Raw genomic sequence first — 25317 nt, 5'->3', positions numbered from 1 at the left:
ACAGGGGGCAATGCATATCCTCCCAGAGGAAGCTCAGGGTGGTTTTGTCCTCAGGAGCTAGAGTACTGCATTGCTGGAGGCCACTAACACCCTTGATTGACTGAGCTCCCTAGCCAGAAGGGCAAGTGTCCAAATTGTACCATCCCTTGGAATCAGGCAGCCTGTCCAGTCAGGCATGGATAGGAAGTGGGCCCATGGCCCTGATTCCTCCTTACCCCTCTCACCACTTTTGGGCTGATTTGCAACTTTGGGGATGCAGGGAGAGAGCAATCCCTGCATTCCCTGAATGCAGTGATCATGATGGGCCCTGGCCCTTGCATAGGATGTTCCCTGTGCCTTCCACAATCTGTGTATTCACATTAGGGCTAAGGACAATCTGGTCCTAGAATGGTCCTTGGAAAAAGTAAAGTGCATGAAATAGCAGAGCATACACACAAGACTCAGTGTGACTCAAGCAACACACCTGCCCTTCATACATAGTATGGTATTTTATAATGCTTTTCTATAATGAATAAAGACGTTGTAGGAGGTGTGTTACAGCAGTTTTCAATGTGCATGTCTTGTCAGTGGAATGACTTACTATTCCACTGGAAAGAAGACAGATTAAGGGGCACTCAGATTTCTTAGTGGTTTGGAATTTGGTATATAATTCTGGAAGAGCACCTTTAAGCCTTTAGGGATGGTGTGCAGCATCCAGCATGATTGAAATGTGGAAATCTACATAGAACATTGCACCCAGAGTGCTGATTGGAGCACCCAGAGTGCTCATTGGAACACTCAGGGTACGTCTTCACTACCCGCCCATCCAGCAGGTAGTGATCGATCTATCGGGGATCGATTTATCACGTCTCGTCTAGACGCGATAAATCGATCCCTGAATCAACGCCTGTACTCCACCTTGGCAGGAGGAGTAAGCGGAGTCTACGGGGGAGCCACTGTGGTCGACTCGCCGCCGTGAGGACGGCCAGGTAAGTCAAACTAAGGTACTTCAACTTCAGCTAGGCGAATAACGTAGCTGAAGTTGCATATCTTAGTTCGAACACCCCCCACCTAGTGTAGCCCAGGCCTCAGAGTGGTATTCTTTCAACAAAGAAATTTCTCCTTTTATTTATTTCTCATTCAATGCCAGTAAATATACATGTTTTCCCAAATAAGAATTCAGTGATAATTGCTAATAGAATACCAATATATATTTGGTCATTGTAACATCTGAACAGTTCCTTACATATTTCTCAGTACTGTGATAAATGTTTTTAGAATATTGTGTTTTAGGGCTATTTATATGTATTGCAAAGTTGCTTCTGGCTCTAAATTTGCATCAAAGTAAATAATGCCACAAATGTCACCAGTCTCCTAAAACAAGTGAATGGGAGGGAATTTTAATGTAATAAGTAGGGCTGTCAAGCGATTAAAAAAATTATTCATGATTAATCGCAACGTTGAACAATAATAGAATACCATTTACTTAAATATTTTTGGATGTTTTCTACATTTTCACATATATCAATTTCAATTACAACACAGAATACAAAGGTCACTTTATATTAATTTTTTGATTAAAAGTATTTGTACTGTAAAAAAGCCCAAAAGAAATAGTATTTTTCAATTCACAAGTACTGTAGTGCAATCTCTTTATCATGAAAATTGAACTTACAAATGTAGAATTATGTAAAAAAATAACTGCATTCAAAAATAAAACAATGAAAATTTTAGAACCTGCAAGTCCACTCAGTCTTACTTCTTGTTCAGCCAGTTACTCAGACAAACAAGTTTGTTTACATTTGCGGGAGATAATGCTGCCCGCTTCTTGTTTACAATGTCACCTGAAAATGAGAACAAGTGTTATCGTGGCACTGTTGTAGCTGGTGTTGCAAGATATTTACATGCCAGATGCACTAACGATTCATATGTCCCTTCATTCTTCAAACACCATTCCAGGGGACATGCGTCCATGCTGATGATGGGTTCTGCTCGATAACAATCCAAAGCAGTGCAGACCGACACGTGTTCATTTTCATTATCTGAGTCAGATGCCACCAGCAGAAGGCTGATTTTCTTTTTTGATGGTTCAAGTTCTGTAGCTTCCGCATCGGTGTGTTGCTCTTTTAAGACACCTGAAAGCATGCTCCATACCTTGTTCCTCTCAGGTTTTGGAAGGCACTTCAGATTCTTAAACCCTGGGTCAGAATGCTGTAGCTATCTTTAGTAATCTCACATTAGTACCTTCTTTGTGTTTTGTGAAATCTGCAGTGAAAGTGTTCTTAAAATGAACAACATGTGCTGGGTCATCATCCGAGACTGCTATAATATGAAATATATGGCAGAATGTAGGTAAAACAGAGAAGGAGACATGCAGTTCAGTCACAAATTTAATTAATGCATTGTTTGTTTTTTAACGAGCGTCATCAGCATGGAAGCATGTCCTCTGGAATGGTGGCCAAAGCATGAAGGGACATACGAATGTTTAGCATATCTGGCAGGTAAATACCTTGCCATGCCAGGTACAAACATGCCATGCAAATGCCTGTTCTCACTTTCTGGTGACATTATAAATAAGAAGAGGGAATCATTCTCTCATGTAAATAAGCGATTGGCTGAACAAGAAGTAGGACTGTGTGGACTTGTAGGCTCCGAAGTTTTACATTGTTTTTGAGTGCAGTTATGTAACAAAAAAAATCTACATTAACAACAAAGAGATTATACTACAGTACTTGAATGAGGTAAACTGAAAAATACTATTTCATTTATCATTTTTACCGTGCAAATCTTTGTAATCAAAAATAATATACACTGATTTCAATTATAACACAATACAATATCTATGAAAATGTAGAAAAACATCCAACATATTTAATAAATTTCAATTGATATTCTATTGTTTAACAGTGTGATTAAAACTGCGATTAATCGTGATTAATTTCTTTAATCGCAATTAATTTTTTTTGTTAATCGCATGAGTTTACTGTGATTACTTGACAGCCCTAGTAATAAGGCTGAATCTTGTGTGGAGCAGATTATTTCAAAGGATCCATCCCTTAGCTTTCTGATTTTAATTATACATAACTTTCACAAAGGTAGAAGACAGTTGTTAATACTTTAAGCTTAGGCTCTTTAATCCTCTCCAGAACTGAGAGCTCAGACGCCGTTTCTCTTGTCACACTTTCAGTTTCTTAAAAAGAGAAGTACAAACTAATTTTTTGTTTATTTTCAGACAAATGTAAACCAGATGAGTTTTGTGAACGCCGCAGATACCGATCACCACCGGCATATGTGGATGCTGCTTTCATTTTGGATAGCTCACAGAAAATGAGTGGTGCCGAATTTGAAAACGTGAAAAACTTCTTGAGCAGAGTACTTGATAACTTTAACATTTCCTCTGAGCCAGAGACTTCTTCCACAGGTGATAGGGTGGCTGTGGTGAGCCATGCTCCTCCAGGTTTCAAACCCCGCCCAGGGAGGAGCCCTGTAAAGAAAGAGTTTGACTTTGTTGCCTACAGCAGTAGACCGTTAATGAAAAGACATATCCGACAATCTGTTCAACAGTTGAATGGAGCAGCTGCTCTTGGCCATGCCATACAGTGGACAATTGATAATGTTTTCTTAACTGCACCCCACTCCAGACAACACAAGGCTATCATTGTTATATCTGCTGGAGAAACAAGTCAGTGGGATAAAGAAATATTAAAGAAGGCATCTCTGAGAGCCAAGTGCCAAGGATATGCTCTGTTTGTAATTTCATTAGGACATGTATATAATGACAAAGAATTGGAAGAGCTGGCTAGTATTCCCCTGGAACATCATTTGGTTCAGCTGGGCAGAGTTCACAAGCCTGAACTTGAATATGTAGTGAGGTTTATGAAACCGTTTGTGCATCTCCTCAGGCGTAAGTTATTATGTTAATGCTGTTTCATTGTTCTTCAGTGAATGTCCAGCAACTCATGAAAGAGGTTAGGTTGATAACCTTGGACATTAGTCTTCCATAGATTCACAAATGTGTTTAGCATGGAGACTTCAATGGAAGTTTCCCATTCCAAAATCCCTCAGTTCTGTCCTCAATGGATCAACCTAAATACTTAAAGGGTGAAAGAGTGGTTCAATTCCATGCTTGTTCATTCCTAGGGCTGTCTAATAAGACTATCAACACTGGTGATCTCAATAGGTTTTATGATGGGGAAATCTCTCTACTAGGAATTGAACTAAGGCCACCAACCTTATTTCACATAGACCACCTAACAACTATCAGATGGCAGTGACTTTAGGTCACTTCTAGCTTCTGCCACAGTTTGGACCAGTGACCTAGGGTCCCTAGGTCTGAGGGCTTGATATCCTATTATCGGTTCCCTGGGCCTTCCATTTATTTAATAAACAGGAAAAAAATGCTGACCTAGTAGTAGATCAACACAGTGATATGTCAGAAGGGTGGTTGTGTTCTTGGATCACTTGACTAAACATCAGAAGAACCTGCAGATGGGGGATGTATTTAGTACAATCTATGCTGCTTACACATCACAGCAGCCCGTGTAGACTCATTGATGGAATGATACTGGAGGAGAATTCAAAGCATAATTGGACAATCATCCTGAAGTCCTTACCTTAACATAGGCAAATTTTGAATTATTTTTAGATCCCTAGGCAAAAGTAAGCCTTTGAGAAAGACTGAATTGCAAGGGTGAGAGAACAAATGTACTATAAACTAATCATAGCTTGTAATAGCATTATGGTGTGAATGTGTCTAAACAATGGTGTCTATGCATAAAGAAACAGAAGGTATTTAAACTGAGTTTGCCAATAGGCCTGTTCTCATTCTCTTATTGAACCAGTGAACTATAAGAAATGTTGTAATTAATGTATCAAGATTACTTTTAAAGGTTAAGCATACTAGAGAGTTGCACACTTGTTACTTCTGTAGGCCAAGCACGTTACCCACACCAGGAGCTTCTTGCATTCCTCCACCCTTCACACAGGATCCCTGTGTACCACCATCCTATTTCAGAAACTCCCTGCAATCCCCCTCCTTCATACCAGGAGCTCTCATCTCAGGGGCTGCATGTGCCCCCATGCCACTGTTCTGATTCTCTCTCTCTCTCTCGTCAGTATTTTAAAACTGAATTGGGAGGATGGGCAGACCTGAGATGGGGGTGGGTGTTATGATAGAAAGCGTTAATGGCAGCCATCAAGTAGTTCTTTGATTTGTAGACAACTACAGAGATGCTTGAAGCTTCTAGGTCTACAATCAGATGCCAGGGGCTATGTGTCATTCCCCCCGTTCTGATTTTCATCAAAATCAATAGAACTCTTCCCACTGATGCCTAGATAAATCCATGGAGGATAGGTCCATCAATGGCTATTAGCCAGGATGGACAGGGATGGTGTCCCTAGGCTCTGCTTGCCAGAGGCTGGGAGCGGGTGGCAGGGAATGGATCACTTGGTGATTGTCTGCTCTGTTCATTCCCTCTGGGGCACCTGACATTGGCCACTGTCAGAAGACAGGATACTGGGCTAGATGGACCTTTTGTCTGACCCACTATGGCTGTTCTTATGTCTCGACCATTCCCTGAGATTTTGGAATTGCTTGGCTGTGACATCCAAAAGTTATTGTGTTACATCAAACAAATACCATCAAGCTGAGAATAAGCCCTTGCAAGCTCTGACAGTAATTTGTCTTACTGCTTTCAGTATTTAGTACAACTGTGCTGGGTGAATGAAGATACGTGAGGGCAGAAGAGGAAAAATTGAGTGAAAACTGTTTCAAATTGCATTGAGTTGGTACGTTTTGTTACTATGTCTTGTTTTCTTGACAGGTGCAATCAACAAATATCCACCAGTACAGCTCAGGAGAAGTTGTACCAGAGCTGGCTCTCAGAAACCAGAATATGCACGAAGGGGCCAAGAACATGTGTGAGTCCAGACACTTATTTTATGATGACTTGTTATATATGGGCAAATTGATGAGAGCACCTAGTTCTCCTGGGTAGGGATTCCTACCAAAGGTCCTGAACCTGCAAACGCTCACAGATGTGCTTCACTTTATGCATGTGAGTAGTTGTGCTGGGCAGTAATTTCATGTTCTGCCATCAAAATTATCAGTCATTTAAAAAAAAATTGAAAACTACAGAATTGTAACAAAGATTTTAAAACTTATCATTAAAACGAGATACAAAATTCTCCTCCTGCCTGATTGCTGTTTGTCCTGCAGAGCTCATTTGTGCAAAGCACCACCTGCCCCAACACCAATAGTTGGTTGATTTGGGGATACATATGGTTTCAGCTCTTAGGGCTTGTCCACCTGAACATTTAGTTTGCAGCAGGCGGTGGTGTAAATCTGACCTTCACTAGCCTGCTGCGGCACACTAACAGTTCCTTAGTGTGCTTTCAGCTACTCTCTAAGTGCACTTGTGCGTAGCAGGAGGGTCTACACAGATACCTACTGCAGGGCAGGGTAGATTCATACCCCAGCTTGCTAAAAATCGTGAAGACGAGCCCTTATTGAAATCTGAATACCTCTGTTCCTGAGAGGTTGAGTTAAGACTTGAACATAAGGAAAAGGGCAGACATTGAAATAGAGGAAGTTAGCAAATACCAGCTATTTTTGAGTCCTCCTGCCAGGGCAAAATGTTTCCTGTTCTTTTATTCCCAGTGCTATCATAGATGACAGTTGGTCAGGAGGTGATCCCATAGCTGATGCTGAATACGCTGTTTCTGGGCATGCAACACTAATGTTCCAGGATGACATAAGTGATGGTTCTCTAAACACCAACGGTTTTGCCAGCAGTACACATCAGTCCATGGTAACTACAGACATAATGGAGAATGCTGCCAAAACAAACGGAAGGAAAGATAACGTGAGTTATGTCTGAGGTAAGGAAAGGAAGGGGGATCTCTGCATAAACCTCACGGAGCAGGGTGGACAGTTTAACCTTTGGAACCCTATGGATGACTTCGCACCTCCTTAGACAATTCAGCTGAGGGAAAGGAGCCAAATATACTAGCTCTTCTCTGTCGCCTCCTCCTCTTCCTGCCATCAAACTAACCTCTTTTCTGCCCTCTGTAGACTCACTGAGTCCGCACCAGCATGACAGGAAGAGGACCCCTACACAAGCAGGCAGAATTTCCTGTTGCCACTTGCTTTCTCCGTCAGGTAGCCTCAAAGCACAGAGCTGTTTCATGGCTTCAGGCCCATTCTAAGCTAACTTCAGCTACACATGATCCTCTTAGTCACCCTCCTGTGGCTCTTTCCCAACATGAGCCTCTTATGTGGCTCACCCACAGCCTCCAATTACCCCAAGCCCCGATATTCTCACAAGCACCCTCCGTAAAATCTTAAGACCTGGTCCATCTGAACTGTTTTGATTAATATTAATCACGATCGTGTTCATATAATACAAAGCAAGAATTCCTAGGCTCCTGTATTATAAACCCAATGAGGATTTTGGTTGGATCTGCAGCCACTACAGAGTTTATCGGTCATCAGCACATTCTGTTCTCAGAATGCTGTGAAGAGAGCTGCATATAAAGGCTCATGGATAAATATTATGGCAGTTAGAAGAAGTGGAAATAAAAATATTCTTGTAAAATATCTAGCAAATTGAAAAGCAAATGGCTAGCATTCACTACTGCTTTCAAGCTCCCTTAACTACAGTGCTTAGCACTTACACAGCACGTTTCATCTGCGGGTCTAAAATGCTCTAGAGGAGCAAAGACTGTGATCTCCTATTAATGGATGGGGAAACAGAAGCCCACAGAGGTTAAGGCTCACATTTTCTAAGTTGGCTGCCTGAAGTTAAGCACCTAAATAAGTGACCTATTTTCAGAGGTACTACACATCCACCGCTCTGAGTGATGTGTTTCTGAAATATTTTTGTTTCCTTTATGGCCCTTGCATAGCTTTTGAAAATAGCTGTAGAGATTTCCCTGGAATGCAGTGTCAGGTACAGTTGTGATGGGGATTGAATGGATGCACATTTGCAACTGCATCTCTACTATGCAGCACACGTGCATCAGCTTTCTCTGCTCTTATTAGTTTTAGATGCTCTTTTGCTGTGTAGCGCTTGTTCACATCCTCAGACATCTCCCCTATCCCCATGATGGATCTAGTCCATTGGTTTTGTTCTCAGAGGTGGAAAGCCTACCCATAATTCCACACTTCTGGCAACTGCAGAAGCAGCATATGTCGTTTGGGGGGATTGGGCTCAGTCTGAGGGAGAAGTGAGGGCACTAACAGAGCCACTGCATCGGGCCATCTTGCCGCTCCTCCTGGCTGAGGCAAGACTGGCTCCGTCAGCTGGCTCGAGATTTGTTCCCATCCTGGCCTTCTGGAGAGGCACCACCGCACGTGCTCAGGCTGCGGCAAGAGGCCAAGAGTTGGCCATCAGTCCCTGGTTTGAAAAGATACACTCCACCTTAATACAATGCTTGGGGGGGGGGGGGGAAGAAAAGCAATGGTATTGAAAACAAGTCTTTTTTCAGTCCTCTGTATGGACAGTCTCATCCTAAAGAAAGGGCACTTTGGGTTTTTGTTTTATAGATGGCTGGAACCAAAGCGTTTTAAACAATGAAATGGTTAAATATGGCACTGGGCTGAAGAAACTAACTGCTGCATGGTTCTGACCTGTAAAAATTCCCATCTCTGCCTCCTACAATGGTTTATTGGTGGAAATCATGGAAGAAATGTGGACATGATCTGTCAGATACAAAATCATTTTATTCCTTGAAAAATGGACAAGAGTGTATGTTAAACTTGAATATATCTATCCATATGCACGTAGGGTCTGCTCCTGTATAGTACTGAATGCTCAACTCCCAGTCACTTGAGTGGAAGGTGAGGGCACTTGGAAATTAACAGGGTCAGGCCCTTGAGGAACTGTCTAGTCTCCAGGTCAGTTGTGCTTTGTTGGAGTTGGCTGGCAAGAATTGAGGCATGAACGTGTGTAACGCTCTCCTCTTTCAATGCAGTGCAAATTCTTCTCAGTGAAACTTTATTTTTCATACTCCTTTTACAGGTGTAAGTTGCATTTTGTAAAGATAAGAAGAAGGCATATTAGTCACTGCTGTGCTTTTCCAGGTAGAGTAACTGTGCAATTGGTGACTGAATTACTTCCTTTAGACCAAGGGGCACTCTAAAAGAACAGTGTCTCTTTAACATGGAGCATCTAGTCTGCCTTAAAACAAAACAAAAAAAACCAAGGTCATAAGCACAGGGCTTGTAAAAAATACTTCCCCATGTAAGTTTTTTCCATCAGAAAATGTCAATTCCATGGAATGTCTCTATTCCATCATAAGTTTTGATGGAAACCAAGCAGAGTGGCTGCTGATGGTCCTTTTACAGGTGTTAAGTTGCTAAATGAAATTTAGTTTCATATGCCACAACATACCAAGTTTCAGACTGATGTGATGTCAAATAGTCACCAAAAACATTGCAACATCCAGGTTTGTTGTACATTTACAAAACTTCATTTCAGTGTTAGTATACAGACATCTAAAAATAGACAGCATACATATACAGTAGCTCATTGCATTTTAACTAGGACGTTAAGTACTTTAAGCAGGTAGTGAGCCCATCAACCTATCCTTCCCATATTACTGAAGCGTTGCTAGTTACTCTTGGAGTAAACTCTTGAACCTAGAATTATGTTGTGCCAATTGTGGAAGAGAAGAGATATTGGTTAAATGTATTTTTTTCTGTGTATCTTATTCCAAAAAGGAAAATTTTAAAATTTAAACAAAACTACAAGTCCCTGGGGATATACACTACTGGCTTTAGTGGGATCAGGCTTTGAATATCCGTGCACTCCAAGGAATAAAAGTCCCATTTCTCAAACTCTTATGACCAGGCATAGGTGACTCTTCACAGTAATAAGCATGCCTGATAGTCATTGTTCAAAGCTACAGATCCCAAATTCTTTGCAATTTAGACCAGTTTTTGGTCTAGAGGTTAGTATAAAAAATATTTTACATTCTTCTGACTTAAGACTACACCTGAGAATTACCTTTTTTAGGAAAAAGAGGTACTGCTGAGTGAGTGAATGTGCAAATAACAGTACCTTGACATTAGGAATTGAAGAGAGATTTGCTGAAACTGTCACTGTTGTCTGGCAACACAAATCTGTTAGTGGTGAGCCAAAATTCAGATCCTCATGTCCCTCCAACTAGCACTGCTGAAGTCAACAAGACTTCTCATAAGAGTATGAAACACATAATTTGGGGCTACAGTACAAAATACTATGCATTATTTCTAAGAGTCACATGCACATATTGCATTGTATACAGAGTTCAGATCTGGTTAGTGGTTTCACCCTTCTAGTTTTAAAGTTGCCATGCTTGCCTCGGGGTTTTTTTTTCAAAAAATATATCCGTTACCTCTAATTGGTGAAAGACATTTAAAAACTGTATGGAGACAGTTTGTAAAATGTACCTTCTGTCACTATGGGGGCATTATACTGAGCTTTAATGCATGTTATGCAACATGTCATGGTACCAATTAAACTATCTACCTGAAACTTCAGATGGTGTCTTGTTTCATGTGATCATAATAGCTAAAAATAATACTCAGTGCTATTCCCATCAAGCCTTCTGTGTTAAGAATAAGACACGATGCAGTGATCATGATGGGAGATTCTTGTTCCTTTACAAGTCCTTACTTACATACAAGAGACTAAATTGCTTGCTCATGATGTACCTAAAAACTTCCTGCTGCCTAGATATAACAATCGTATCTGTTTTGTGCAAGAAAAAGTGTATAATGGAATAAGAAAACATTATGCATCACTCATTCTGTGGCTTATGCATTCATTTACAGCCGGGGGGGGGGGGGGAAGGAGTAGCAAGAAGTGCTTAAATATTTTTTTCCCTGCACAATACCATTGGGCTTTCAGTCCTCTTTTATATAACATGCTCAAATAAATGACATTTGCCTACAAGCAGAAGCCTGGCAGGTTTCAAGGTTCAACACACCATAGACGTAAAGGGACACTAGATATTGCAGACAAACTCCTGTACAAGTAAGCTCAAATGGAGTTTATTCTCTATTAACTGTATATTTATCAGAGTATACATGGACATTAGTGCAACAAATTCTTTCACTCTTCTTCCAGATCCAACGTAAAAAAAGTCAGACTTCATAAATACTGTTTATGTAGGAGTCAGCAGCTTTCATTATGTTTATAATCTGCAACATGAGATTTCATAAACTATTTTCTCATAGGTTCCTGAAGAATAGTATGGTTACCACAAGGCTAAATACAATTTCTTCATAAACAGCTTCTGCTTGTTACTTTCAGAAAGTGCTACAGAAACCAAGCAGCTGTAATATAACTCAAAGGGCCTTTAAACAAGCTTTAATAACCATAGTGATTGATGTATGGTCACCTTCGTATTCTTCAAAATCAGTATAGTACTATTCTTTGTTACAAATATTTACATACTATATACTAGTGCAACTTTTACTTCCATACTTTAACAATTCCATCTCTTGATGCAGTTACTATAAACCCTTGAGTAGTCTGGAAAGTAGCAATATCTGTGATGATATCATGGTGTCCAACTGGTAGAGACTCTGGTCCGCGACGAGGGGTCTCATCTGTGGGGCCCATCTTCTGCTTGTTTTGAATTTCCTGTTTGAGAGTAGAAGTATTAAAATAAAACAAGTATGCAAAATTACATACATTTAAAAGATGTTTCATACTCTGGCAAAGTAGAAAGACCATTAAAAAAATCAACATAAGTTGTCTTTTGCCAGAAGTTCTCCTCCTATTACTGAAGAGGGTGGGGGTAAGAGCCCTCTTCATTCACCATCTAGCTTCTTGATTCTGCACTGAAGTCATAATTCTGTACTAGTGATTAGGGAAACACTGGTGTGCCAAACTCATTACAACTTCAGTAAAGGAAAAGCTAAAAAGAGAAAATGTATGCTTAGTTGTCCTCATGGAAAAATCCTAGTTCAGATCTGTTCATTTAAACATTCTAGATGTAGCAGGGATATCATTTACGTTTAACTTTATAGAAAGGATATATTCAAAATCTACGGATTTTTATAGTAATCTCTAGAGAATTCAACCAGTTTTGACCTAATTGTATAGGACCTTTCCATAAGGGAAAATTCTCTAAAATTGGCATACAGGGATGAAATTCTATTTTAAAAAAAAAAAAAAACCCTTGGCAACTGATTTTACATATTAAGGAAATATGTAAAAATGCCTCCTTAGAAGAAGATTCTAAAATAGCATTTATTCAGTTAAATAATCAATACAAAACATTACAATGCCATATTTAAATTAGTAAAGCTGCAAGTACCAAAGGTCACTTTGAGGGACACAATCGCAGCAGAATTCTGAAATGAAAACATTCTTGTACTTTTCTGATATGGTTTAAGTTGTGCTCCATTTATTTGTTCCTTATTTGTTCCTAAAGTGTACTTACAGCATTGCATAAATAACTAATACAGTACTCAACTTCTACCTGCAGGACAAATTCCACACTAACTGGGTAACAGCCGGCAGTGGAAATGCCTCAGTGACGGGCAAGCCAAAATATTAAATTGTTAAATCACTGAGTTTCAGGATCACAAAAGTCATCCCAAGATATCAGGCTTCCCCCACTGAATACTATCTGGTGGTATTGTTTGTCAAAAGCAAGTTCTGCCTCTAAAATGTAACTCACTGACTGAAATCCTCGATCCAGAGAAGAGGTAAGGCACAGGTGCTAGCAATGAGAGCATCCCTATCATCATACTGGTGTAACTTGAACTCTGGCCTGGACAGGCAATAAAAACAAAAACCAAACAGGATACCTGAACCACCTCTGTGCCTTCAATTATCTTCCTGTAGTAGGATACAGATGGGCAAGTAGCACTTCCTGCAACAATGTACGATCTCTCAGGATAAGCCATTTCCCAAAACCTAAGAGAGGAAAAAACAAACAAAACCAAAACACACACAACCCAAAAAACAAACAAACATACATGATAAATGCTTAATGCTGCTTAAACCTCCCTATGATTGTGTAAGAGCCTTCTTGTCCTTAAGGTAAAATTCAGTTAGCCCAGACTTTACAGAAACATTGAATGGAAGATTTCAGAGTAGCAGCTGTGTTAGTCTGTATCTGTAAAAAGAGAAGGAGGACTTGTGGCACCTTTAGTCTCTAAGGTGCCACAAGTCCTCCTTTTCTTTTTATTGAAGGGAAGAGTTATAGGTTATAAATATGGAAAATCAAAGTTAATATCACATTTACCCACAAGGCACCACTAACTGCTGCTTCCAGCATAGCCTATCAAGCACTTTACAAAAGGTGGGTATTATTTCAGTTTTGCAGACGGGAAAAGTGAGATGCGGGAAGTTAAAAACCCTGGCCTGATATAACAGGCAGCAGCAATGAGGAATAGAACAGAGAGCACAGCTCTCTTGACTGTGGAAAAAGCGAACATTCAATTTCACAAACTTCTAAGCTTGCACTGTGATGGGGTGGGTTAGTAGTAATAGGTTTACTATTTGCAGATTGGTTCATTAAAGATGTGATGGGTTTTAAAAAAATCTAAAGAGATTCCTCAGATATTTTTACCTTATTTTCATGTCTGAACCTGCAGTCAGTAAGATGGGATTTCCATCTGCAGGACTACAGTATATTCCATGAACACTGTGAGGCGAAGGCTAATGGGGGAAAATGCAAACATGTTACTATCTCCAAAAACATTTTTGTACTAAATTACTAATTTATGTTGCCATGCTTCACAAAACAAGACCGGCATCGAATCATAGAATATCAGGGTTGGAAGGGTCCTCAGGAGGCCATCTAGTCCAACCCCATGCTCAAAGCAGGACCAATCCCCAACTAAATCATCCCAGCCAGGGCTTTGTCGAGCCTGACCTTAAAAACTTCTAAGGAAGGAGATTCCACCACCTCCCTAGGTAACGCATTCCAGTGTTTCACCACCCTCCTAGTGAAAAAGTTTTTCCTAATATCCAACCTAAACTTCCCCCACTGCAACTTGAGACCATTACTCCTTGTTCTGTCATCTGCTATCACTGAGAACAGTCTAGATCCACCCTTTTTGGAACCCCCTTTCAGGTAGTTGAAAGCAGCTATCAAATCCCCCCTCTTTCTTCTTTTCTGCAGATTAAACAATCCCAGTTCCCTCAGCCTCTCCTCATAAGTCATGTGTTCCAGCCCCCTAATCATTTTTGTTGCCCTCCGCTGGACGCTTTCCAATTTTCCCACATCCTTCTTGTAGTGTGGGGCCCAAAACTGGACACAGTGCTCCAGATGAGACCTCACCAATGTCGAATAGAGGGGAACGATCACGTCCCTCGATCTGCTGGCAATGCCCCTACTTATACAGCCCAAAATGCTGTTAACCTTCTTGGCAACAAGGGCACACTGTTGACTCATATCCAGCTTCTCATCCACTGTAACCCCTAGGTCCTTTTCTGCAGAACTGCTGCTTAGGCATCCTGTACAATAGTGACTCAATTACAGACAGGCAACTTATTTGTAAAAAGTTGGCTTTTATTTCATGACAAACATGAAGTGTGGTGTTTTGGTGTCTTGGTAAATGGTCAGATCTTAAATATATAGAGGTAAACATCATTTCTTTTTTTGTTCCTGTTCACAAAGCAACGCAAGAGAAACTAAATCTTCCTACACTTCAAATGAGAGATGACAAAAAATTCTCTGACATTTCCATAGAGATGTTCTCAGCTGAATAAAATTAGAGTAATTATCTCTTACAGAATTGGGTAAAATGAGTAAGTTGAAAAGCACATTGATACACATAAAGCCTTGATGTCCTGGCAGTTCCAAGGTTATAGGAACCAGCATAACAGGTTGCCAGCTAACTGAATCACAAAAATCTCAGTTCTGAAAAGCTATAATTACACAGGAGACACAAGGTGGATGAGGTAATATCTTTTATTGGACCACCTTGTCGCTTGAATTATGCTGGGATCAACATGGCTACAACAACCCTGCGAACTATTTAAGATCCCAACAGTGAAGGGAACCTAGGACTTTTATTCTGGAGAGAGAGAGGTCATTTAACCAAGTACAGCATATACTGCAATCTGAATGTTTAACATTTATTAAAAAGGGGGGGTTAGTGATATTTTTTGCTTGAAGGTTTTTATTTTATTTTATTTGGTTTTGCACTCACTGCTAGATATGGAGGTGCCTCTGACTTATGAGCAACAGTGAAAAAAGCATGTGCGTATTGCTCCGTATGAAGGTATATTTTCTCTATTTAATGCTAACTGCTAAACACAGTGGTGCGTTTACTCTCTAAAGGGAAAGTGCAACAGAACAGAGGTACTGTGATCACAGGAACAACATTTAAAGGTCATTATGTTATGAACAGACCCAAACACAATACTATGAATTTGCCATTTTGGGAAAGATCTTTACAGTTAACATCACAGCACAGATGGTTGCTTAGTTTGTTCTGTGAGAAAAATAGGGTGACCAAACATACCAGTCAGTGAGTTAAATATCATTAACTCCTCTACAGTAGATGAAGCTGCAAGGGAAATAGGCAACATACCCTACCCCAAACTACCTGGTCCAATTCCCTGGTGCCAAGGTCACTTTGCAAACACACTACACAAAGGGATCCAACCCCAGCTATTGAATCTAAGAAGTTTAATAAGGAAGAAATATCTAAACCCTTAACTAAAAAATCCAGACAATTGACATCAATTAATTCTCTGGAGCCGACAGTTGCCTTATATTGTATCTTTCATTTCTGCAGGATCCTAGACTTCTTTGGAAAGTCGATTTCATCTGGACAGCAAAACATGATTAAGTTGCCCAAGATGAGCACATGCTGAGAAACTACAGAAACAAAAGGCAGGAATCAAACACACAGGCAAAAATACTGAAGTGCTGTTTGGAGGCTGAGGAAATTCTAAAGAAAACTATAAAGCACAGTAATGGGAAAGGAAAAAGGAAGTCAGACCTGTAATTCTGAAAGAGGAGGTGCACTGCTGGCCCACAAAGTGAAGCGCCTGTCGCCGGTTTCCATATCCCACATGGAGACTTCATTATTGCCTTGAACAGCTACAGGAAAGACATTGCCAACACAGTTACAACTAAACCAGATGGCTTGACTTTCTATTGACAGAGGCTAAGTGTACAACACATTTGGCTTGTTCTCCTTGGGGAACATGTCAGCCTCACTCTATTAGTAAGTTCTGAACATATTTTGTTGTTTTCATCTCTATAGTGGCAGCTCCACTACGGTTAAAAAGGACCCTAAACCTCACTTTAAGGTAGTTTTGATAGTTTTGTTTTAAAAACTCTCTGTTACAGGTGAGTCGCATCATACGCGCATTTAACTTATGCAAATTCAACTATTCGACAAAAAACAGAACAAAAAACAAACAAACAAACAAGGTACCTGTAAATAGTGCGGGCGATTCCGCCCACCATTCCACTCAATGAGCATGAGTGAGCGCGAGATGGGAGACGTGACTCTGCTGTTCCCTCAGTCGGTCTCAGTTCCTGCGTGCCTCTCATAGTGTGAGCATCTCGCCGTGCTGAGTGTGATTCTAGTGTTTAAAGACACGTATTTTTCGTACAACATGGCACCAAAACGCAAGCCAACTACTTCATCTGGTGCTCAACTGAAGAAACAGAGATCTGTTCCAACGCTGGAGGAAAAAGTGGCTGTGTTGGACCTATTGAGAGACGGTATGTCGGTCTCCAACGTGGTGCATAAATATGGCCGCAACGAATCTAGCATCTGTGCCATCAAGATTCGAGAGAGAGAAATTCGTCAAGCTGTGGCATCAAGTGCTCCAATAACTGCTAAGGTGACGAGCCAGGTGCGTGATAAAACTTTAGTGAAGACTGAAAAGGCATTAAACTTATGGCTGGAAGACACGAACCATAAACGTGTGCCTATAGATGGCAACACGTTGCAAGAAAAGGCTCTTAGCCTCTATGCGCTGTTCAAACCTCCCGCCGAAGAGGGACAGCCTTCTGATGAGAAGGAATTCAAAGCCAGCCAAGGTTTGCTTAACAGTTTTAGGAACCGCTTCAACCTCAAAAACATGCAGACTACTGGTGAAGCTGCATCTGCTAATGAAGAGGCAGCAAGAGCCTACCCCGAACAATTAAAGAAAATCATAGAAGAAAAGGGCTATCTTCCGGAACAAGTTTTTAATGCTGATAAGACTGGGCTCTTCTGGAAAAAAATATGACCAACCGCACTTACAATTCGAAATCAGAAAGACAAGCCCCTGGCTTTAAAGCAGCTAAAGACCATGTGACTGTGTTGTTTTGTGGCAATGCGGCTGAGCATTTAATAAAGCCGGGTTTGCTCTGCAAATCCCCAAGCCCTAAAAGGCAAGAACAAAAATCTCCTGCCTGTGTTCTGGCAATCAAATAAAAAGGCTTGGGTGATGGCAGCATTATTTCTGGATTGGTTCCACAAGTGTTTCATTCCGGAGGTCAAGTGGTACCTCAAAGAGAAAGGACTTGACTTTAAAGTGTTGTTGATTGTAGACAATGCTCCTGGCCACCCTGAGGCACTCCGGTTCGCACACAATGACGCTGAAGTCATCTTTCTCTCCCACAATACCACCTCAATCCTCCAACCTCTCGACCAAGGCATGATTCGCTGTTTCAAGGCCACATACACAAGGCTTACGTTCTCACGGATACGTAGTGCTATGGATGCTGATCCCAATCTTAATATGATGGAGTGTTGGAAGTCCTTCAACATTGCTGATTGCATCACTTATATTAAACAGGCAATGGATGCAATCAAGCCTGAAACAGTCAATGCATGTAGGCGAAACCTATGGAAAGAATGTGTGAATGATTTTAAGGGTTTCCTGACCATTGACAAAGAAGTGAAACGCATTGTTCAGGTGGCCAGGCAAGTGGGTGGTGATGCTTCGTCGACATCCTTGAGGAAGAAACCGAAGAATTAATTGAGAGCCATAGAGAAACACTGACTAACGAAGAGTTAGAGGCACTGATACAATCGTCTGCAAAAGACGACGACGACGACGACGACCAGGAAGAGCCAGCAAGTTGGAATCTTCATAAATGTGCTGAAGTGTTCCAAGCAGCGAAACACTTGAATGATTTAATTTCTGAATACGATCCCTCTATGGAACAAAGCCTCAAAAATCACACACAGTATTACGGACGATTTGAGACCGTATCAAGAAATGTTTGAGCAGCTCAAGAGACTACAGTGACAGTTGCCGATCACCATGTTTTTCAAGGAAAAACAACCAGCAGCAGATGAGCCTACACAATCAACTTCTCGAGCTGAACCAGAGCCAACCACTTCGTCTACGACTCGCTCTCCATCACCCAAGTTCACAGTCACCTCCGTCTCCTGGATCAACACCAAGCCCTGACGACCCCCTGTAATTACCCCCGTAATTAAAAATACAGTACTGTAAATTTATATTTTGCATATGTACTCTTTATTATATACTGTACACATACATATTACTGTACAGGGTTGTACAGTATACTGTACTTTATGGGCAATTTAAGGGATTTTCAAGGGAAATTTTGACTATACGCGATTTTCGCTTTACGTGCTGACTTTAGAACCTAACCCCCACATAAGATGCGACTCCACTGTTTTCCAATATCCTCTTGAAAACATACAATTGGATCACTTACTTCCTGGGAACTTCTGCCCCCAGCTTGTGAATGGTAAATGGTGGTTTGCCTGTATAGGTATAAGAGGCAGTTCAGCACTCTGGCTAGGAAACTCAGAGCACATCCTTCCCTTCCACCTGTTAGAAGAGTTTCTAAGTCTATAGAAATTCTTGTAGACTATTATGGTCCTGATCCAGCAAAGCACTCATGATGTACTTTACTATAAGCATGTAAATACTTCTGTTTAAATTCAAGGGATCTACTCCCATACTTAAAGGCAAGCACATAAGTGAATCCTTTGCTGGATCAGAGTCCAACAGGACAAACTTAGCTATTTATGTACCTCACCAGCAGGGGAGGACTTGCACTGTTTGTGCAGGTTTCATACAAGTGAAAGGCTTTTCAAAGAGATGTTTAGAATCTGGATGTCATCACCCATTAAAATAAAACAGGTGACATTTAAGGAGTAAGTTTACTTAAACTCTGAACCCCAAATTTAAAAATATTTTAATTTGCACTGGGTGAAAGAAACTTTAAATTTTATTCTTACTATACTGCAACTTTGTATGCTCTGTTACTGCACAATATTTTAAGCATAAGAAAAATATCTCATTACAGGAATGGGCTGCTGCACCATTACTTAATAAAATATTTGCAGTATTATGGCAGAGTACTACAATTCTGTGTATATAAGAAAAAAACAACTGCAAGTGTTTGTGGTAAGAATCTTGGGAGATTTTCAAAGGCACAAATGAGTTGAGTTCAATGGGATTTGGACACTGAACTATCCTTCATACTGCTGAAAATCTTCCCTAATCTGGGAGAACTCCTGACCCCAACGAAGCCAACAACAAAACTCCCACTAACTTTACTGGGGTCAGGATTTCACCTCCTGTCTTTTAAGCAAATTCCCCCTAAGCAGCAATATGTGGCAAGCAGTGTGCTGGGCTCGTAACCTCTTGAGAATTGGAATATCCAGGAACACAAACTCTAGAGATTATAGTTTTCATCTGGGAATAACACTGTACCCCTTTTTTTTTTAAAAAAGTCATTATAAGGCACAGAGGCAGAATCCAACTGTGACCCTCACCTGCTGAGCAGAAGCAAGTCTGCAGAATCAAGCATTCAGTGCACCAGAAAGCGAAGAACAAGCCTTAATCACGATCCTCAACAATAAAGTGGTAAGAAAGATATCTGTTTTACCTGCAATTACCCATGACTGAGACAGTGGATGCATCAGCAGGCGTCTGATACGAGCCCTGGAAGGATGGCAATGGCTGGAGATGGGTAACTGGAACCTCATGTCCCAGCATGCCATGGTACCATTGCTTGTACCTGGTGAGAGATTTATTTGTTGTCAAAGGGACTGTTGCACCAGTTGTTTATCTATGTCCTTTCTTTCTGTTCCAAAGGTAAAGGGACTGCACTCTTGATTAGGTATACAATAGAATACTGACTGCAAAAAAATCTGCTCTTTAAAAGTTCTCTTTCCCCTTTTGGAGGCAAGAGTATCTGGAGTCATTATAAAACATGCACTCTATAAGGGACAGCTTTAATTACATAGTTATTTTAGAGGAACTTCACTAAGTCTAAGCAATAAAATGAGAATGAATAATAATTAAGCTTACCAATACATAGCCAGCACTGGTGTATGTCCACAGCAAATGAGGTTATGAGACCTAGCCTCAAATCATGTTTTAATGTCCAAGCATTACTAGTGGATCGCAGGTCCCATCCAACTAGGGAACCATTCACAGTGGCATAAGCCAGCACTGACTGTGCTCCCGAATTGAAGTGATGCATATCTACCACACATCCATCATCCTTCTGGTCTAGCAACCTGGATAAATAAAGCAAATCAGAAACAAGACAGATATTATCCCTCTAAATGTTTCTTTAACACTCCCCCAGACTGAAGATGCTTTACTGCCATTCTCATCCACACTGCCTCCTGACCTTTCTGCAATGAACATCTTCCCTATTTCTCCAACAAATTCACTTCTCCTGCAAGGCCTACATATCTTAATCAGCCCAGTAAAATGTGGTCAGCTCATCTTTAAAATTCACAACTACAGCACTGACTTCTTGGTCTCCCAACATGTCTGATATTTGTCCAGATTGTGAGGGCAGGAACTGTACATTTCTTTGTTTCTTGTAGAGTATTATTACAGTGCTGACAGCATACCCGATAGTCATCTAAAGTGTATGCAAATAAGCAACTATTTCATACAGAGATGCAATATACACAAGGATGAAAATTAATCTCTAGTTTATAAAAAATGGAACATTGACCACATTTGGGTTATTTATTACATTAATCCCAATTCAGAGGTTGACATTTGAGACACAACCTTGAGTTTACGGATCAGACAAAAAACTGCATTCAAACAGTGAATTTTTAACCTGGATTGCTAGAATTTAGGAGATACAACCTAATGTGGAACTTATAGTCACACCTCATCTAAGTATCAGAAGTAACAGAATCATAAATAATATGAAGCAATACTAAATATTTAAGACAATAAAATCTTTCATATGGCAGAGATGACCAAAGACCAAAATCACCTCCCACAGTTTACACACCCATCTATTCATCCCTTAAAAAAACCTGGAAGAATCACCTGTATGTCTGCAGCAAAATCACATGGCACATATTTGTAAACATGATGTAAAAAACTTTAAAAGCTTTATAAATAGTAATATTTTCCATTTATTTAATGCCTTCCATGAAGACCTCAAACAACTTTATGAGAAAAGTAGATGTCATTCCCATTTTGCACAGAGGAATAGGAAATAGGAATAGAAAGTTTGGTGAATAATTCAAGATCAAAAGCATGTCAGTGACAGTGCTGGGTATATAACCCATATCTCCCAATTTTCTCCTATGCTAGACCCATAGAACTGTGCAGCCTTTCAAGCATTCTTTACCCAAGAGGGAGGGAATTACTGTTAAGTGCATGCTAGTACCTTATAGTACATGAATTGTCCAGTATGAAATAGACACTGTTGACATGTACCTGCTTTGTATTGGATGAATTTTAGGAGATTTCGGAAGCTTTGATGCTTCAATCCCAAGAAGCTGGATCCCACCATTATCTGAAGCTACAGCCAGGTAATGTGAGCCTTGGCAAAAAGTGAGTGTCTTGACACTTCCTCCAATCCGAGAATATGTCAAAATTGATCTAAAAAGGGGGAGGGGAAGAGACAGGAAACAGTTTCAAGTAGTGGCCCAGTGTCTTAGCAGGCTCAAAAAACAATTTAATCTCTCCCACCACCTTAAAACAACAACTCTGCATTAAGACAATATTAAGGTTGCACAGTTAAGTGCTCCAAAGTCACGAAATGTCAAAGTCTAAGTTGCCCACATAACCTTAATTCTCCCCCTTTGTGATATGTATTATGATACTCTTCAATTTCATGACCATTCTGTGCTACGGATACAGAATAATAAAACCCCTACAATCTTACATACATATATGTAGCTTTTTTACAATATCTTAATCTGTCTATGAACATACATACTCTAATTTCATTATCATAATGGCCCTGTGCGTCTTTACTGACTTCATTTCTTTTTAATGTATTAACAGGACTTCTCTTCTCCGTAAGGTATGCATTTCAATAAATTATGTACCATGCATTTTCTCTTCAACCAACAGTACAAACTTCCTGAAGTGCATTTCAGGGAATGAGACAGTTAACTATGAAGCTCATTTAGCTGCAAGTGTAGGTGATCTTAAGGTATCAGTACCAGTATATATTTCACCTGTACATCAAAAGGATTTGCAATTACTTTGCCTATGTAATATTCCCCTTGTAGTTTCAATTAGATAGAAGAGAACAAAGATTCCTAGAAAATGAAGCATATAATGTTATAGTTGCACACTTACATGTTCCATTTGAACATTTCAGATCTTCAGTATACTGTAGGAGTGGTTCAAGCTTAACTCTGAGAGTGTATTTAAATATTTTTGGTTTAAAAAAACAACAAACAACAAAAAACCTACATATTCCAAGAAATTTTAAGTTACCTGGTCGTAGTGGTTTTTCCTTCCATTTTTTGGCTATTCCAGATTTTCACCGTGCCATCATTAGAGCATGTGGCAAAAATGGAATGTTCATCCGAGACTCGAATACGGTTCACTGCAGACTTGTGTTCATGAAGGTGAGCAACTAACAGCCCTTTAGGACGCCACCCTATGGAAACAGCAATAGGAAATCAACCCCCAAAACCGACCACAAAGGAAATATGAAAATTCCCATCCCCATCCAAGTGATAAATTGTGATAGCTTGCAGGCACATTCAACACTAAAAAGATAGTAGGCAGACTGCACATCAACACACCAGATTTAGGCACCATTTATTGGTGCCAAAGAGAATGTTTTTAGGAGACCCAAAAGCAAGAGCAGTATTATTTTATTTATTTATTTTACACACATTCAAATATATAGTCATTGGGACTGTGATGCTGGACCCAAAGGATCCTAGTGTGGGATTCCATACAATAGAAGCACATAGATGGGATTTAAAATATTTTGTGGGTCAACAACCTCTTCTCTCAAACCACTGCCTCCCTCCCCATTTAATTCATGAGAGCTATGTTTAAAACCGATGAATGATTATGGGCTTTCAGACCTTGAAGATCTAAACTGATGTTACTCCACTGGCATTTAGAACAGCAGCAATGTGGAGTGCTATTCTCACATTGTCATTACTTGGCACAGTGGAATAGAGGAAATGGCAGCAACTTCTGACAACAATGCTCTTAAGCTGTTCTGCTGAGAGCCTGCTCCAATAAAGCAAAGTGAAATACTCCCAAGCCCGCTGGGGAGGGGATGCTTTGCAAGGAAGCAAAGAGACAAAAGACAGCTGCTTACAGGCAACTCTAAAATTGATAGTGGGGCTGCTGCCAGCAGGAAGCTTGAAGAAGGAATAACTGACTGTTAGCACCAGTAGCTTAAAGCACATTAAAGGGACTAACCCAACCCTGTTTCTATCAGAGGTTAATGCATCCTTCCTGCCTCTGATCTTAGAAACAGCAGGACCCTGCCCTCTTGCTTCCAGTCATGTGTGGGCTGGATTCCTGCTGCCTGGACTCAGCAGGATGGAGGGTTGATAGAATCACACACAGCCCGCCCCTTATCATTGCTAGAACCTAGCAGGAGGGATTTAACTGGAATCCTTATCATCAGCAACAGCATCTCTGTATGAGTAGTTATTGCTATCTCCTCTTGCCTACCTACCATTATTAGCCCTTCCCAAATGTGGCTGGCAATCAGGAAGCGAGAGCAGGTTCCATAAAACTGAGAAGTACTGTAGATCTAAAAACTAAACTGGGACTTTTTAAAAACAAAACACAGATTCAGAGTTATTACTAATAGGTTTTAGCAATATGCCAAATTACAGGGGAAGGGAATATTAAAGTAACCCAGATTCTAAAATAAAGCAAATCTACCAGAGTTTGGAGGACTGGAAGGGGAGTATTTTCTTTCAGAGATGTGACCTATGCATTTAATAACGTTACACAGAGGCAGTCAAAGCTTAGGAATATTGTAAAGTTATTGACCCACAACTGTTACACAAATCCTCTGTTCTCCTGTTGGCAGCGAGGAGTTGATTTGCATAACGATATTATTCCTCACTAACTATAGAGTATGCAAATTACAATACTGCAATTGGCAACTGTCCTCAGAATGCCATGAAAGAGATTGGGCCATGTTGCACATCCTATTAATTTAGCCTGAGCAACCTGAACTTCTGGGACTATCTGACTTAAGAGCGTTTGATCTTGCAGCCTTCGTGTTGTATTAACACTAGGTTTTCTGCACTATTTAGGTATTTGATAAAACGTATGACAACTCTTCTAAAGCCATCTGAAACCCAGTAAAATCCAAAAAACAGGGGGGAGGGGGGCGATATCAGAGCTTCAATTCAAGCACTCTTTTCCTGAATGAATGCAATTTATCATGTAAATATTAGTTTCTTCTCCAAAACGGCTAACCAAAAGTATCTGGATCAACCTCTTACATACTTTTGTTGTGAATCTTTCCTTGAAACAAACAACGTTGTTTGGTGCGCTTGATCACTCTGAGGGTATGTCTACACTACAAAATTAGGTCGAATTTATAGAAGTCAGTTTTTTAGAAATCGGTTTTATATATTCGAGCGTGTGTGTCCCCACAGAAAATGCTCTAAGTGCATTAACTCGGCGGAGTGCTTCCACAGGCTACCGAGGCTAGAGTCGACTTCCGGAGTGTTGCACTGTGGGTAGCTATCCCACAGTTCCCGCAGTCTCCACTGCCCATTGGAATTCTGGGTTGAGATCCCAATGCCTGATGGGGCTAAAACATTGTCGCGGGTGGTTCTGAGTACATATCGTCAGGCCCACGTTCCCTCCCTCCCTCCGTGAAAGCAAGGGCAGACAATCGTTTCGAGCCTTTTTTCCTGAGTTACCTGTGCAGACGCCATACCACGGCAAGCATGGAGCCCGCTCAGGTAACCGTCACCCTATGTCTCCTGGGTGCTGGCAGACGCAGTACTGCATTGCTACACAGCAGCCTTGTGGCAGCAGATGGTGCAATAGGACTGGTAGCCGTCATCGTCATGTCCGAGGTGCTCCTGGTCGCCTGTGTGAGGTCAATCAGGAGCGCCTGGGCAGACATGGGCGCAGGGACTAAATTTGGAGTGACTTGATCAGGTCATTCTCT

The 25317-nt window shown here is 40.6% G+C and overlaps 2 protein-coding genes across 5 annotated transcripts in view; one reads left to right on the top strand and one right to left on the bottom strand.

Annotated features, from left to right (window-relative positions):
• Positions 1 to 8548, top strand: part of LOC144260614 (collagen alpha-6(VI) chain-like) — an 83319-nt gene extending 74771 nt beyond the window's left edge. The window contains exons 34-37 of the mRNA XM_077809296.1: positions 3212 to 3883; positions 5802 to 5898; positions 6638 to 6842; positions 8525 to 8548. Of these exons, the coding sequence (XP_077665422.1) occupies positions 3212 to 3883; positions 5802 to 5898; positions 6638 to 6842; positions 8525 to 8548 (998 nt within the window). The remainder of the gene's footprint in view (positions 1 to 3211; positions 3884 to 5801; positions 5899 to 6637; positions 6843 to 8524) is intronic.
• An 879-nt stretch (positions 8549 to 9427) lies between these two features.
• Positions 9428 to 25317, bottom strand: part of PIK3R4 (phosphoinositide-3-kinase regulatory subunit 4) — a 39593-nt gene continuing 23703 nt past the window's right edge. For 3 of the 4 annotated variants that reach the window (XM_077811188.1, XM_077811189.1, XM_077811190.1), the window contains exons 13-20: positions 22641 to 22806; positions 21627 to 21791; positions 20238 to 20449; positions 19813 to 19944; positions 15938 to 16038; positions 13552 to 13640; positions 12785 to 12893; positions 9428 to 11609 (exon numbers count right to left, since the gene is read on the bottom strand). In XM_077811188.1, the coding sequence (XP_077667314.1) occupies positions 11439 to 11609; positions 12785 to 12893; positions 13552 to 13640; positions 15938 to 16038; positions 19813 to 19944; positions 20238 to 20449; positions 21627 to 21791; positions 22641 to 22806 (1145 nt within the window). In that variant the 3' untranslated portion in view covers positions 9428 to 11438. Of the gene's footprint in view, positions 11610 to 12784; positions 12894 to 13551; positions 13641 to 15937; positions 16530 to 19812; positions 19945 to 20237; positions 20450 to 21626; positions 21792 to 22640; positions 22807 to 25317 lie in introns of those variants that run through there. The other variant, XR_013345315.1, reaches the window with a different exon arrangement.

Source organism: Eretmochelys imbricata, chromosome 2 (genome assembly GCF_965152235.1).
Source record: "Eretmochelys imbricata isolate rEreImb1 chromosome 2, rEreImb1.hap1, whole genome shotgun sequence".
NCBI lineage: Eukaryota > Metazoa > Chordata > Testudines > Cheloniidae > Eretmochelys > Eretmochelys imbricata.
Note: the sequence above shows the minus strand (reverse complement) of the source record. Positions and strands in the feature narration are given on the sequence as shown.